General features: G+C 47.0%; 1 protein-coding gene across 1 annotated transcript in view; it reads left to right on the top strand.

The window, feature by feature from the left end:
* The window catches only part of LOC308484141 (uncharacterized protein), a 45,230-nt gene extending 30,154 nt beyond the window's left edge, over positions 1-15,076 (top strand). The window contains exon 6 of the mRNA XM_081018767.1: positions 13,276-15,076. Coding sequence (XP_080874893.1) covers positions 13,276-14,693 — 1,418 coding nt within the window. The 3' untranslated portion in view covers positions 14,694-15,076. The remainder of the gene's footprint in view (positions 1-13,275) is intronic.
* The last annotated feature ends 1,065 nt before the right edge of the window (positions 15,077-16,141 follow it).

Below are 16,141 nucleotides of genomic sequence, written 5' to 3'. Positions count from 1 at the left end.
TCATTATAGATCATTTCCCAGAAAGCCTTAATCCTTGGGCACGTCCACCAAAGGTGAAAGAATGTACCTTCAGTTTCTTTACATTTCCAACATTTGTTATCGGGCAAGTGATAAATTTTTGCAAGCTTGACTGGGGTCATGTACCACCTGTATATCATTTTCATAATATTCTCTCTTAAAGCGTTGCATGCCGTAAACTTCATACCTGTGGTCCACAACTGTTCCCAGTCAGCCATCATTATGTTATGTCCAACATCTTGTGCCCATTTAATCATAGCAGATTTCACCGTTTCATCCTGAGTATTCCATTTCAACAGCAAGTTATACATCTTTGACAAAATCTTAGTTTTAGGTTCTAACAGTTCTGTTTCTAATTTTGATTTTTCCACCTAGAAGCCAATTTTCTTGTCCAAATTATATGCCTCCATTATCTGATAATAATGAAGCCAGTCTCACACTTTATTTTTTAGTTTCTCGAAACTCTGCAGTTTCAGTGTATCTCCATCTTGTTCCAAAATTTCCCAATATTTTGGCCATTTGGCCTCCATATTGAGCCTTTTCAGAGCTTTCGCTTCCATCAGTGACAGCCACCTTGGGGTTTTGTTTTCCAATAAATCCTTGTATCTTATCCAAACATTAAACAATGCTTTCCTGACAATATGGTTTTTAAATGCTTTATGCGCTTTGACCTTGTCATACCACAGATATGCATGCCATCCAAATACATTGTTAAAACCTTCTAGGTCCAAAATGTCTGTGTTTTCAAGAAGTAGCCATTCTTTCAACCAGCAAAAAGCTGCTGATTCATAGTAAAGTTTAAAGTCTGGCAGGGCAAATCCACCCCTTTCCTTTGCATCAGTTAATATCTTAAATTTTATTCTGGGCTTCTTGCCCTGGCAGACAAATCTAGAAATATCTCTCTGCCACTTCTTGAAACAATCCATCTTGTCCACAATTTGCAATGTTTGAAACAAAAACAGCATTCTAGGCAATACATTCATTTTTATCACAGCAATACGACCCAACAGTTAAAGCTTCAAATTTGACCAAGTTTCTAAATCTTTTTTCACTTCCGTCCAACATTTTTCATAATTATCTTTAAATAAGTTCCCATTTTTAGCTGTCATATTAATCCCCAGTGTCAGGGAACTGACATCGGAGCGAGAGGCGAAGGGGAGGCTCCTAGATGATGCTGGAGAAGGACCCAGCAGCAGGGGGAGAAACAGCTCAGTAGAGGGGGAAGCATTTAAGCGCAACACCAGGGATAAAGGGGGGCAGATGGGGGAATCGGAGAGAGGGCTCCAGGACTCTTCACTGGAACTCAGTGAGGAGGGGACAGGTCCTCCGCTACCCACGCCCTCCCTGCGCAGAAGACTCCCGCGCAGTGAGAGGAGGAGGAGACTGGGTGTCAAACAACTTTTATGTTGGAAGAGGTTCAAGAAACGCCCACTGACGGATTCTGCCAGCGACTGAGGCAGTCACAATTAGAAAGGGCTGTGCAGTCAGAAAGGTTTAACAAGGCAAATTAGCCTAGAGAGGCACCAGTTTACGCACGAGTAACTCATACTCATCACAGCAATCCATCAGTCCCTGAAAGTTGCTCATGCGCAGCAGCTGGCAGGCAGCATCATGAGCAAACCCGGAGAAGCAAGCACCCAGGGGGGAGCAGCTGGAGGGCAAACGCTGGTGGAGAGGAACCGAGAGTTGGAGCAGCATGTGGCCATTCTGACGGCGCGGCTGGACGAAAGGCGGTCTCATGATGCACAGGTCAGGCCCACCCCCATAGCAAAGAAGGAAGCAAGCAAGGTGCACAAATTTGGGGGGAAGCCGCAGGAATATAGTGCGTTCCGAACGGAAATAGAGTACGCATTGGAACTGCAGCATGACGGTTTTGAAGACGATGCGGCGCGGGTGGCATATATCGTGGGTCACCTGCAAGATGGGGCCAGGGAATGGGTCAGGTCCTTTATGACGACGCAGAATGCCGCCATGCAGGACTTGAGGAAATTCTTCCAGGCAATGGACGCAATGTTTTCCAGTGATGTACAACAAAGTGTGACAAAGCGGGAACTGATGAACTGTAAACAGGGGAGCCAGTCAGTTAGGGACTACTGGTCGCGCTTTGCCATGATAGTTCACCGCCTCGGGTGGCAACTGGACTCCGAACCCATACAAATGTTATTCGAGGAGGGGTTGTCCCCAACGGTTAAGGATGAACTTTCCCGCGCACCCCGCCCACAGGGGATGGATCAGCTGACCAAGGCTGTGCTTGCGATTGGCGTGCGGCAGGAAGCGCGGGCCCAGGAGAGGTGGGAAGGGAGAGAGCAACATTGCCATGACTACCGCATTCCTGAAATACCAAGGCAGCCTTCCCCGCCAGCAGAGCCAATGGAAATAGATGGGGCACGCGCACGGGAAGTTTCAAGCGCCAGCGAAGGGCACAAAAAGGAGGGAAAGGATTGGAAAACCAAGAAGTGTTTCCTTTGCCAGCGGCCGGGACATTTTGCCAGAGCCTGCCCTCAAAGAAAGGCCTGGCAAGGAATGGTGGGAGCCGCAGGGGGTGAGGAGGAGGTGGTAAAGGAACAGGAACAGGGAAACGGGAACGCTTGGCTGCCAATCAAGGGGCACAGCAGCCAGGCCAGCCACCAGTAAAAGTGCCCCAACCAGACCCCCCCAAGATGGCAATAGCCATCGACGTGGTGCTAGAACTCCCGAACGGACACCCAGTCAAGGTGAAAGGGATGCTGGATTCAGGCAGCTCATGTAATTTCTTCAGCAAAGACTTTGCATTAGAGCACCAGCTCCACTTACTGCCTTTGGATTTTCCCTTGCAAGTGACCACCATTGATGGCAGGGAGCTTCTAGGAGGGGAAGTGACACACCAGACCCCACCAATGAGAATGAGGGTGTCCAGGCACTCGGAGACCATCGCCTTTCACGTCGCCTCACTAGCAGGGCCCCCAATAATATTAGGGATGAGCTGGCTAGCACAACATGATCCAGTGGTGGCGTGGCATCAGAGGACAGTCACCTTTGGGTCAGCTTACTGCCTGGAACACTGTCTAGGGGGGGAAGCCCCAAGAATGACTGTGGCCAGGGTGGCTGGGATGGCTGTGGAGCGGAAAGGGGAGGTGCCGCCGCAATACGCAGATCTGAGGGAGGTCTTCAGCGAGAAGGAGGCAGATAGACTGCCACCCCATAGGCCCTTTGACTGCCAGATCAACTTGCTTCTGGGGGCTCAGCTGCCAGTGGGTAAGCTGTATGCCATGTCTGACAGGGAGATGAAGGAGTTGCGAGAATTTATGGACAAGAACCTGAAAAGAGGCTTCATAAGAGAATCAAAGGCGGTGGGGGGCAGTCCGGTGTTCTTTGTGGACAAAAAGGACACAAATAAACCCAGGCTCGTAGTGGACTATAGGGCTGTCAATTTGGTGTCAGAACCCGTGACCTTCCCAATGCCCAGGATTGACGACATTTTAACGCGAGTGAGGAAAGGCAAAATTTTTACCAAGCTGGACCTCAGGGGCGCATACAATTTGATCAGGATGAGGGAGGGGGACGAATGGAAGACCACAATGTTCACACCCCTAGGTGCCTTTGAGTACTTAGTTATGCCTTTTGGATTACAGTCGGGCTCCGCCTGTTTTCAAGCTTTCATGCACCACGTGTTGGGGTCTCTGCTGTACAAGAACTGCGTAGCCTTCTTGGACGACGTCTTAATCTATTCGGACAATGAGGAGCAACATGTTAGAGACGTCAGGGAAGTGTTACAACGACTGCAGAAGCACCAGTTGTGGGTCAAGCTGGAGAAATGTCAGTTTCACGCCAGAGAAGTCGAGTTTCTGGGGTGCAAGTTGTCTGACAAAGGCTTAGCGATGGACCCAAGCAAGGTGCAGGCAGTGCTGGAGTGGAAGGCTCCCAAAACACGGAAGGATGTACAGAGGTTCCTAGGGTTCAGCAACTTCTACAGGAAGTTCATCAAGAACTTCGCCCACTTGACAGCGCCCATCACGGATTGTCTCAGTAGCAAAAAGAAGTTTGTGTGGACAGAAGAGGCCCAGCAATCCTTTGAAAAACTGAAGAAGGTGTTCGAATCGGAAGAGCAACTCCTGCACATAGATCTGGAGAAACCCCTGAGGCTAGAGACCGACGCGTCCGACAGAGCCGTAGGGGCGGTCCTTTTGCAGCCAGGGAGGGGCAAGCAGGAATGGAAACCGTGTGCCTTTTTCTCGAGAAAACTGAGCAAGTCGGAGCAAAACTATACAGTGTATGACCGCGAACTGCTGGCGATCTACGCGGCCTTTCGTCGTTGGCGTCATCTACTGATAGGGGCGCAACAACAGATCCAGGATTGCACAGATCACAAAAACTTGGAGTACTGGAGGACCGCACGAGTACTCAACCAGAGACAGATTCGATGGGCACAGGAGTTCTCCAAGTTTTTCTTTGAAATCCGATACGTGCCCGGAGAGGAAAACGTAAGAGCAGACGCTCTCTCGCGTAAACCGGAGTACCTGGAAGGAGAGGGGCCGCCGGAGAAACGACACGTGATCCCAGAGGACCGATGGGTGTGTGGGGGAACTTTGGTGGGGAAACGAGAACTAGCCGGGCTGACCAGAAATGACGTGTTCGCGCAAACTAAAATCCGGGAACTACGAGACGGAAGAGGGACCCAAGAAGGGTTTGAGGAGAAGGAAGGGGTACTGTACTATAGGGGAGCGCTGTATGTACCGGGGGAGACCCTGAGGGGAAAGGTACTCAAACAACTCCACGACAACCCCACAGCAGGGCACTTTGGACAGCACAAAACCATGATGCTCGTGACCAGGCAGTTCTGGTGGCCCAGGGTGAGGGAGGATGTACGGGAATATGTACGGGGGTGCGACCGCTGCCAAAGGGCAAAGGGGGAGCGGGCTGCCCCCGCAGGATTACTGGAATCCTTACCCACGCCGGGAAAACCCTGGGAGGTGGTATCCATTGATTTTATGACAGATTTGCCCAAGTCCCGGGGAAAGACAGCGGTCATGGTAGTGGTCGACCTACTGACAAAAATGTGCCATTTTATAGCTTGCTCACATGCTGTAACGGCAGAGGAAACAGCCCGGTTGTTTGTGGAGCACATATTCCGGCTGCTTGGCGCCCCCTTGAGGGTTATCTCCGACCGTGGGAAACAATTTACTTCCCGGTTCTGGAGGAAGCTCATGAGCTTGCTGCAGGTGGAGGTGGGTTTCTCGACGGCGAGACACCCAGAGACCAACGGGCAAGCAGAAAGAGCAAACAGTATACTCCAGCAATACCTACGCTGCTATGTCAGCGAGAGGCAGAACGATTGGGTAGAAAAACTGGCGCTGGCTGAATTCACGTACAACAACGCGGAACACGTGTCCACGGGAATGAGCCCGTTCATGGCCAATTATGGGTGTCATCCCAGGGCCTTCCTGGGGAGTGGGGAGGAAAACTGGAGCGTACCCGCTGCAGAGCAGTTTGTGGAAGAAATGGAGGCCCTGCATCAGCAACTTAAGATGAACTTGGAGCGGGCCAAGGAAACTTACAAGAGGCAGGCAGACAAGCACCGCAGGGAAGGGGAGACCATACGGGTGGGGGACCAGATGTGGTTGTCCACCCAAGGGTTACCCTTCAAAGGGGGGTGCAAGACGTTGCAGCCCAGACGGCTGGGGCCATTCGAGGTAACACAGCAGGTAAACCCCGTGGCATTTAAGCTCAAGTTGCCCGACAGCATGAAAATACACCCGGTGTTCCACAGGTCCCTGCTCTCACCGCATAGGGAGGGGCGGGAATTCCAGGGGCAAGAGGGAGAAGTCACCACACACCCGCAGGTAGAAGAAAGGGAACACCATCACAGGGCCACGGAAATACTGGACTCAAGGTGGCGAGGGCGCCGGGTGGAGTATTTGGTAGTGTGGGAGGGGGAACCCGGGCCCGAAAACACGTGGGTTCCCACGGAAGCCTTCGAGGACAGGTATCTGGTGGAGGTATTCCACCGCCGGTTCCCGGACAAACCCAAACCCCTGGAGAGATTCTGGGAGGAGCAATTTGGAACCACAGATGATGAAGAGGTTTTTGAGGGATTTTCTGACTCCGAGGAGGAGGGAGGAGAGGTTTCGGAGGAAGAAGAATCAGACTGGGAGGACCACCCCGTTGGCAGGTGTAAGAGCGGGTGGGAAGCAGGTTTCGAATCCACAGAAGATGGTGACAGTTCCTTCCGGGGGTTCCCCACCTCGTCGGCTGACGAAGCGGACGAAGTTGATCCCACAGGTCGGTCCAGGGGTGGAGGGGATTCTGGGGGGGAGGTGGATGTCAGGGAACTGATATCGGAGCGAGAGGCGAAGGGGAGGCTCCTAGATGATGCTGGAGAAGGACCCAGCAGCAGGGGGAGAAACAGCTCAGTAGAGGGGGAAGCATTTAAGCGCAACACCAGGGATAAAGGGGGGCAGATGGGGGAATCGGAGAGAGGGCTCCAGGACTCTTCACTGGAACTCAGTGAGGAGGGGACAGGTCCTCCGCTACCCACGCCCTCCCTGCGCAGAAGACTCCCGCGCAGTGAGAGGAGGAGGAGACTGGGTGTCAAACAACTTTTATGTTGGAAGAGGTTCAAGAAACGCCCACTGACGGATTCTGCCAGCGACTGAGGCAGTCACAATTAGAAAGGGCTGTGCAGTCAGAAAGGTTTAACAAGGCAAATTAGCCTAGAGAGGCACCAGTTTACGCACGAGTAACTCATACTTATCACACCCAGGTATTTCACTTTCTTAACCACAGTCAAACCTGTCTCATTCTGAAACCTCTCTCTTTCAATCGGTGTTAAATTTTTCTCTAAAACCTTAGTTTGTAACTTGTTCAGTTTAAATCCTGCCACTTGACCAAATTCTTGAATTAGTTCTAAAACCCTTTTAGTACTAGATTCTGACTCCTGTAACGTCAATACTAAGTCATCTGCAAATGCTCTCAGTTTGTACTGTTTGGCTCCGACCTGTATGCCTTTAACCAACCGGTCCCTTCTAATCATATTCAGCAGAACCTCCAGGACCGATATAAAAAGCAGTGGGGAGATTGGGCACCCCTGTCGTGTCCCTTTTTCTATCTTAAATTCTTCCGTCACCACATTATTTACAATTAATTTAGCCTTTTGTTCAGAGTATATTGCACCTATACCATTTTCAAAACCTTGGCCTACCCCCATCCCCTGTAGGTTCTTCTTCATAAAACTCCAAGAGATGTTGTCAAAGGCTTTCTCTGCATCCACAAATATCAGAACTGCTTTAGTATTTATATTCACTTCTAATTTTTCCAAAATATCAATTATATTCCTCAAATTATCAGACAAGTGTCTTCCCGGGAGAAAGCCCGCTTGGTCTTTATGAATCTCTTCCATCAATACTTTATCAATCTCTTGGCCAAAATGTCTGCAAAAATTTTGTAATCCACATTAAGTAACGATATAGGGCGGTAGTTCTTAAGCTGAGTCTTTTCAGTCTCTGTTTTTGGTATAAGTGTAATGTACGCCTCTTTCCACGACTCTGGTGCCCTTTTCCCTTCCAATATTTCATTGCAGACTTCCTTCAAAGGTTGTACTAACCACTCTTTCAAAGATCTATAGTATCTAGAAGTCAGCCCATCCGGTCCTGGAGATTTGCCCAATTGCATGTTTTGAATGGCACCTTCTACTTCCTGTTCAGATATTTTGTAGTTCAACATTAATTTGCTTTCTTGAGAGATTTTTTGTAATCCATTTGTATTCAAAAATCGGTCTATATCCATTTCTTTCTGTGGCCCTTGTGTGTATAATTGTTTAAAGTACCTCTGGAAACAGTTTCTAATCTCAATTGGGTTGTGTATATTCTTTCCTTCCACTTCTAGGTTTGTAATAGTATTTAATTTTTGTCTTTTTTTCATTTGCCAGGCCAGCAATTTCCCACATTTGTTAGCTGATTCAAATGTTTTTTGTCTCATTTGTTTAATTTTCCATTCTATTTCCTGATTCATCATTTCCATATATTGTACTTGATATAATTTTATCTCTCTCAAAATCTCCTGCGACTTTGGTTTTGCTCTCAATTTCTTCTCACTTTATTTTATTTTCTCCAAAATTTTATCTTTCTTCTCATTTTGACTTCTCTTCTTTATTGCATTCTGTTGTATCAGAAACCCTCTCATAACAGCTTTGCTTGCGTCCCAGATTACTCTTTTTTCTACAGTAGTGTTCATATTTATTGCAAAATAATCTCTCCAAGTTTTTTGGGCCTTTTTGTAGACTTCTTCATCTCTGAATAAGGTGTCATTCATCCTCCATCTGAAGGAGCCAGTTGATATTTGTTTCATCTCCATCCTTACAGCGTTATGGTCGGAGCAAGTTTTTGGGCAGATTTCCACTTTCTTTATCTTTGGTGCCATTCCTCTAGTTACCCATATTTGGTCAATTCTAGTCCATGTCATCTTGGCTTCAGAAAAGAAGGTTCCCTCTCTTCCCAGGGGGTTCTTTACTCTCCAAATGTCCACTCAGTCCATATTGTCTGTCATCTCAAAAAATGTTTTTGGTAGTCTACCATCCTTAGTAACTACCTGTCTTTGTGCCTTGTCCATATTTGTTGATACTACTCCATTCATATCCCCCATCAGAATCAAATTGTAATCCAGATAGTCCAATAAAGTCTCATGCAACTTTTTAAAGAATTCAGATTTCCCCTCATTCGGTGCATATATTCCTACAATCAAAAATTTATCTCCTTGAACTTGAATTTCAATTGCCAAAAATCTGCCTTGTTCGTCTTTAAAAATTAATTTCGGTAATAATCTCTCCTTTGCGTATATCACAACTCCTCTTTTTTTTACTTTATCAGATGAGATAAACTCCTGTCCCAATCTTTTATTAATCAGTAGTTTCCTGTGTAGCCTTGTTATATGTGTTTCTTGTAAACGAATCAAGTCCAATTGTTCCTTTTTTGATAGATGAAATACACTTTTTCTCTTTCGAGGAGAGTTCAAACCATTATAATTCCAACTTAACAGTTGCAGAGCCATGATGGGGTTACTTCGCTTTACCTCCAACTGCGCCAAGTGTCTGTTCTTGTTCTGTCGATGGTGTCTCTTTCTCTGGGCCGTGCAATCCAAAGGATAATTTTAATATGTCTAGTATTCCTTTTTCCAGTGCTTTTGGCTCTTCTCCGGATTCCACTTCTTTCTGTAGATCTTTTTCATGATCTTTCAAAAACCTATCTTTATCGTTGACTGATCTTATTTTTATCTTTCTTCCTTTGTATTTGAAGGATAGGCCTTGAGGAAATTCCCACCTAAAGAGAATTCTATTTCTTCTCAACAGGGCAACTAGGTCTCTGTAGTTAAACCTTAAGTCCAAAAGATGTTTTGGAATGTCCTTAAATATCTCCACACTTGAGTCGTCAATTTCCAAAGTCTTTCGATAGTGCAGACCCTCTCTCCTCTTTTGTTTGAAGAGTAATCAAGCAGTCCCTCACCTTGTTCCTCCTTTGTCCTCTTCCAAGTCTAAATGCACTCACTATCTTAAATTCTTCCTTCCCCAAGTCCTGTTGCCAAAAATCTGTGAATTCCTGTGTAAGAAATTCAGCCAAATTGTCTTTCTCACGTTCTGGTACAGCCCTGATTCTTAAATTTCTTTGTTTCTCTTTCAATTCAATCATAGACAGTGTCAAACCGTGGTCTTCCAATTGCTTGTATACCGGTGGTAACTTCTCTTGAGTAGCAGTTGCTATATCTTTTGCTTCTTCAGCTATCTTTCGGGTTGAAGCAGATTCCTGTAATAATTTTTCAATAGATTCTGTATTGGTATTCACCTTCTGTCCCAAATTATTTATGCTTGTTGTATTCAGGTCAATTTTAACTGATGCTTCAGCTACTTGTTTATTTGTCTCAGCTACCTGCTTAGCTAAATTTTCCAAAGATTCATTAATTTTTCCAAGTGCATGTGCCAGAACGTCTTCGGACGACATAACTTTTGGTTTGACCTGTGAAGGAGCAGCCCCTGATGTTCCAGATGCTCCAGATGTTGAAGCCCTTCGCTGCTGCGCAATGTCTGTCCGATAGTGTCTGCCAGACCTAGTAGTTTTTTCCTGCGCCAGCTCTAACTTTCCTCTCCCATCTGCCATAACACTCTCATGAGAATTCAAGGCCAATCCCACGGTTGAAAGTTTATTTTGGAATGGAATTTTCCTCTTGTTATTGTAGCAATGTCAAACCTCCTCCCCCTAGAGGACACAGTAACAGCCAGAGCTTGCAACTTTTAAAAACAAAAATAGTCCTTATAAGTCCCCCAATTCACCTAAAAACAACAGTTTCAATTGCACTTAAACAGTTACTTTAGAACTTTAGAACCAGGAGAGGTCCAGAAACACTGTATCTCTTTTGCAGAGTTAGCTGTCAAAGTCTACTGCTTACCGATAGGCTTTCCACTGAACGACATTCCTTGTCTAGGGGCAGTCTGTTCCCAGGTTTTAGGCAGCGGATTTTAGCTTCCTTTCCCCCCTTTTTTTTGCAGATGAATACAGTTCAAAGCTTCCCCCCTCCTCTTCTGCAATCCGGAGGGGAGACCGCTTTCCAGATGTTAAGAGTTTCTGGGTCAGTCTCAAGGGCAGCCCCACGTAGAGCGAGTTACAATAATCCAGTCTGGAGGTGACCGTCGCGTGGATCACAGTGGCTAGGTCAGGGTGAGAGAGATAAGGAGTCAACTGCTTAGCTTGGCGGAGATGAAAAAATGCCGCCTTTGTTATAGCTGTAATCTGCGCCTCCATAGAGAGGGAGGTATCGAAGATTACACCCAAACTCTTAACGGACGGTGCTGGCACTAATTGCACCCCCACAAGAGATGGGAGTTGCCCCCCCCCATCCCATATCGCCCCGTCCCAGCCACAGGACCTCTATCTTTGAAGGATTTAGCTTCAACCGGCTCCCATGTAACCATCCAGCCACAGTTTCCAAACATCTGGTCAGTGTGTCTGGGGCCGAGTCAGGATGGCCATCCATCAACAGATAAGAGTTGGGTGTCATCGGCATACTGATGCCAACCCAGCCCAAAACTCCGAACAAGCTGGGCGAGGGGGCGCATAAAGATGTTGAAAAGCATCGGGGAGAGTATCGCACCCTAAAGTACTCCACACACCAAGGAGTGGCGCGATGACAATTCCCCCCCAAGTGCCACCCTCTGTCACCGACCAGAGAGAAACGAGCACAGCCATTGAAGGACTGTGCCCTGGATCCCCATGTCGGCAAGGCGGTGGTCCAGAAGTTCGTGATCGACCATGTCAAAAGCTGCTGTCAGATCTAGAAGAATCAGCAGCCCCGACCCGACTCAATCCAGCTGTCTACGAAGATCATCTGTTAGGGCAACCAGAGCCGTCTCGGTCCCATGACCAGCGCGGAAGCCGGACTGGAATGGATCCAGAGCCGATGTTTCATCCAGAAAACCACCAAGCTGTTCAGCAACCGCTCTCTCAATCACCTTGCCCAGGAATGGAAGATTCGAAACCGGGCGGTAATTGGATAGATCTAAAGGATCTAATGATGTTTTCTTTAAGAGCGGGCGCACCACTGCCTCCTTCAGTTCCCCTGGGAATGTCCCCGTGCCAAGGGACAAATTGATGATATCCCCCAGGAGGGCTCGCACCTCGTCTGGACACGCGCTAATCAGCCAAGACAGGCACGGGTCGAGAGGACAGGTGGTGGGCTTTCCAGCTCGGAGGAGTCTGTCCACATCGGCTGGGGATATCCGGTCGAAGTGGGCCAATACTGGACCCGAGGACAGTCGAGGGGCCTCCAGTACCTTTATTGTATCCAAATTGGCCGGGAGGACATGGCAGAGCAACAAGACCTTCTCCGCAAAAACGCTCGCAAATGCCTCACAGCTGTGTGTCAAATTGTTATTTAAATTTGGCTGTCCCTCAAGGGACATTAAAGACCTGATTATACTAAATAATTGCGCCGGGCGAGAGCTGGCGGATGCAATGGAGGCCGAGAAGTATGACTTCTTAGCAGCCTTCACCGCCATCTCGTAGGTTTTCATAAAAGCCCTATAAGATGTTCTTGAGGCTCCGTCACGGGCACCCCGCCATACTCGCTCTAGCCGTCTGAGGTCCCGCTTCATTTTCTGGAGCTCCTCGGTAAACCAGGGAGCCGGGTTTCTGTGGGGTCGCAGAGGGCGCTTAGGTGCGATCTCATCTATGGCTGCCAGGAGCTGGGTATTCCAGCCCTCAACAAGCTCAGTCAATGAGCCGCCAGGGGGAGCAAGGTCCCGCAAGGCTTGGCGGAATCTATCAGGGTCCATCAGCCTCTGCGGGCGAGCCCAAATCGGCTCGCCACCTAAGCAGGGTGGGGGTGGAAAGTCAATCCTGGCTTTCAGAGCGTAGTGATCAGACCATGGCACCTTCATCGAAGGAGACATGATCACATCTATACCGACGCCAAAGATCAAATCCAGTGTGTGGCCTGCTTGATGTGTTGGGCCCGAAACAAACTGGGAGAGCCCAAGTGTCGCCATGGAAGACACCAGGTCCAGAGCCTGTGAGGAGGGAGTGGCATCAGCATGGATGTTAAAGTCCCCCAATACCAATAGGTTAGGGAACTCCAAGGCCCAGCCGGCCACCGCCTCCAGCAGGCCTGACAGGGTGGCTGCTGGTGCGCTAGGTGGCCGGTACACCAGCCAGACAGCCAAGCTCACCTCGGAGCCCCACACTAGGCCAACACATTCAATGCCGGGGATCGATGGCGATGGTAGAGCCCTGAAAGGACAATCTTCCCAGATTAATAATGCCACCCCTCCCCCCCCGGCCCACAGTCCGCGACTGGTGGAGGACGGAGAAACCCGGGGGTGCCATCTCTCGTAAGGTAACAGTTGCCCCTTCGCGCACCCAAGTCTCCGTCACACAAGCCAGGTCGACCCCCTGCGAGATAAAGAAATCTCGCAGGGTGGCGGTTTTATTGCCTATAGACCTGGCATTGCACAGCACCAGTGACGGAGGTGAGTAAAGCACATTTTATTTATGAAGATAGTACAGATCCATATTTAAATTTGAACAAAATGACATTACCAGGTTAAGCTGTACTTTGCAAAACTAGAAAATATAATATTCAACTTGATTTGTATACGAAACTAGACATTTTTACAGAACAAAAGGAACATTATAACATCTAACTCCCTTCAGTTCGTCGCCTCTCCCAAGCATTAATTAGCATTGTTCCATAATTTGGGACTGCACTTCTTCCCGAGACTCTAATCCGTTTGCCTCTTAGTTTCAGGTGGTGATGAATTGGAAATGAAGAACAAGGGAGACCACAACGAAATCCACACAGTGGAGGAGCCATGTCAGGATTCAGACTGTGGAGAGAGCTTCAGTCAGAGCTCCCATTCCACTTCCCATCAAAGAAATCCCCTTGAGAAGGAACACTATCAGTGCTTGGAATGTGGAAAGAACTTCAATCAGAGGGCCAAGCTCACTTCCCATCAAAGAATTCATACAGGGGAGAAACCCTTTCAGTGCGTGGAATGTGGAAAGAGCTTCACTCGGAGTGCTAATCTCACTTCCCATCAAAGGATTCATACAGGGGAGAAACCCTTTCAGTGTGTGGAATGTGGAAAGAGCTTCAATCAGAAGCCCAAGCTCACTTCACATCAAAGGATTCATACAGGGGAGAAACCCTATCACTGCTTGGAGTGTGGAAAGAGCTTCACTGATAGCTCCTCTCTCACCTCCCATCAAAGAATTCATACAGGGGAGAAACCGTATCAGTGCGTGGAATGTGGAAAGAGCTTCACTCGGAGTGCCAATCTCACTTCCCATCAAAGGATTCATACAGGGGAGAAACCCTATCAGTGCGTGGAATGTGGAAAAAGCTTCAGGACGAGCTTTGAACTCACTTCCCATCAAAGGATTCATACAGGGGAGAAACCCTATCACTGCTTGGAGTGTGGAAAGAACTTCAGTCACAGGTACAATCTCACTTCCCATCGTAGAATTCATACAGGGGAGAAACCATATCACTGCTTGGATTGTGGAAAGAGCATCAGTCGCAGCCACGATCTCACTTGCCATCGTAGAATTCATACAAGGGAAAAACCATATCACTGCTTGGAGTGTGGAAAAAGCTTCAGGATGCGCTCCGAACTCACTTCCCATCAAAGGATTCATACAGGGGAGAAACCCTTTCAGTGCGTGGAATGTGGAAAGAGCTTCATTAGAAAGCAAAGTTTCACTTCACATCAAAGAATTCATACAGGGGAGAAACCCTTTCAGTGCGTGGAATGTGGAAAGAGCTTCATTAGAAAGCACAGTTTCACTTCCCATCAAAGGATTCATACAGGGGAGAAACCCTATCAGTGCTTGGAATGTGGAAAGAGCTTCAGGACAAGCTCTGAACTCACTTCCCATCAAAGAATTCATACAGGGGAGAAACCATATCAGTGTGTGGAATGTGGAAAGGGATTCATTAATAGTGCTAAACTCACTTCCCATCAAAGGATTCATACAGGGGAGAAACCCTATCAGTGCGTGGAATGTGGAAAGAGCTTCACCTGGAAAATAAGTTTCACTTCCCATCAAAGAATTCATACAGGGGAAAACCCCTATCAGTGTCTGGAATGTGGAAAGAGCTTCACCAGGAAAGAAAGTCTCACAGCCCATCACAAAATCCATACTGGGGAGAAACCCTAACAGTGCGTGGAATGAGGAAAGAGCTTCAGTCAAAGCAACAATCTCATTTCCCATCAGAGAATTCACACAGGGTAGAAACTATTTCAGTGCCAAGAGTGTGATCGGAGGGATTTATGAAAGTCTGGTCTCATTTTTAAAGTTCTTAACACAATTGGAGCTCTTAAAAGGACTTAGAGTTGGTTGGAAAAGCTAAAATCAAGACAGGTTTGGACAAGTTCGTTTCTCTTTGAAGGAAAATATTTCTTCTACTCTGAGCCACTTAAAGAGAATTGGATTCCTGCAAGACAACCACTCTTATCTGGACACCAAAATTGCTTTGTCCTCTTGAACACATTCTTTTTTTCTGTTTTATGGTTCCTCTCTTAAAGTAATTATTTGGTTTATTTGTTTAATTCGAATCTTAATTTGAGAAATTGGATTTTATGTTAAACAGCTTATGTGTGTTGGGTATCAGGCTGGAAGGAAGAGGGAGGGCTGGAAAAATGCAGGAAACAGGATCTCTTAGGAAAGAGTTATTCTGTGACCTTGACAAACTGATAAGGTGCTGCTGGAAAATAGGCTGCTTTGAGAACAAGGGAGAGGGAGATTTTGAATATGGGAGTTCAAAAACAGTTAACACCAGGCCTGTGTTAAATTTGGAGAAGCTATTAGCCCGAATTGATAAAAATCATTAAATGGTGACAAATTTGACCACTAAAGTAGAGACACTGACAAAGAAAGTTAAAAAAAGAGGGGTTGTGATTTATGCAAAGGACAGACTATCACTGAAATTTATTTTTAAAGATGACCAAGGAAGATTTGTGGCAATTGAAATTCAAACACAAGGAGAAAAATTTTTGATAGTAGGAATTTACGCACCAAATGAAGGGAAATCTGATTTTTTTAAGAAGTTGCATGAGACTTTGATGGACTACCTGGATTACAACATGATTTTGATGGGAGACATGAATGGAGTGGTATCTACACATATGGACAAGGCACAAAGACCTGTAGTCACCAAGGATGGTAGACTACCTAAAACCGTTTTTGGGATGACAGACAACTTGGACTTAGTTGATATCTGGAGAACAAGACACCCCATGGCTAAAGAGGGAACCTTCTTTTCTGAAGCGAAAATGACATGGACAAGAATTGACCAAATATGGATAACTAGAGGAATGGCACCAAAGACAAGAAAGGTGGAAACCTGCCTGAAAACTTGCTCCGACCATAATGCTGTCAAGATGGAAATGAAACTAACACCAACTGGCTCCTTTAGATGGAGGATGAATGACACCTTATTTAGAGATGAAGAAGTGCTTAAGAAGGCCCAAAAAACCTTGAGAGACTATTTTGAGATAAATTTGAGCACCAATGTGGAAAAAAGAGTAATCTGGGACGCAAGTAAAGTGGTTATGAGAGGGTTCCTGATACAACAGAACGCAGTAAAGAAGAGAATTAAAAATGAG

The sequence above is a fragment of the Podarcis pityusensis genome, assembly GCF_964106645.2.
Source record: "Podarcis pityusensis genome assembly, chromosome: 8".
NCBI classification, from domain to species: Eukaryota; Metazoa; Chordata; class Lepidosauria; order Squamata; family Lacertidae; genus Podarcis; species Podarcis pityusensis.
Note: the sequence above shows the minus strand (reverse complement) of the source record. Positions and strands in the feature narration are given on the sequence as shown.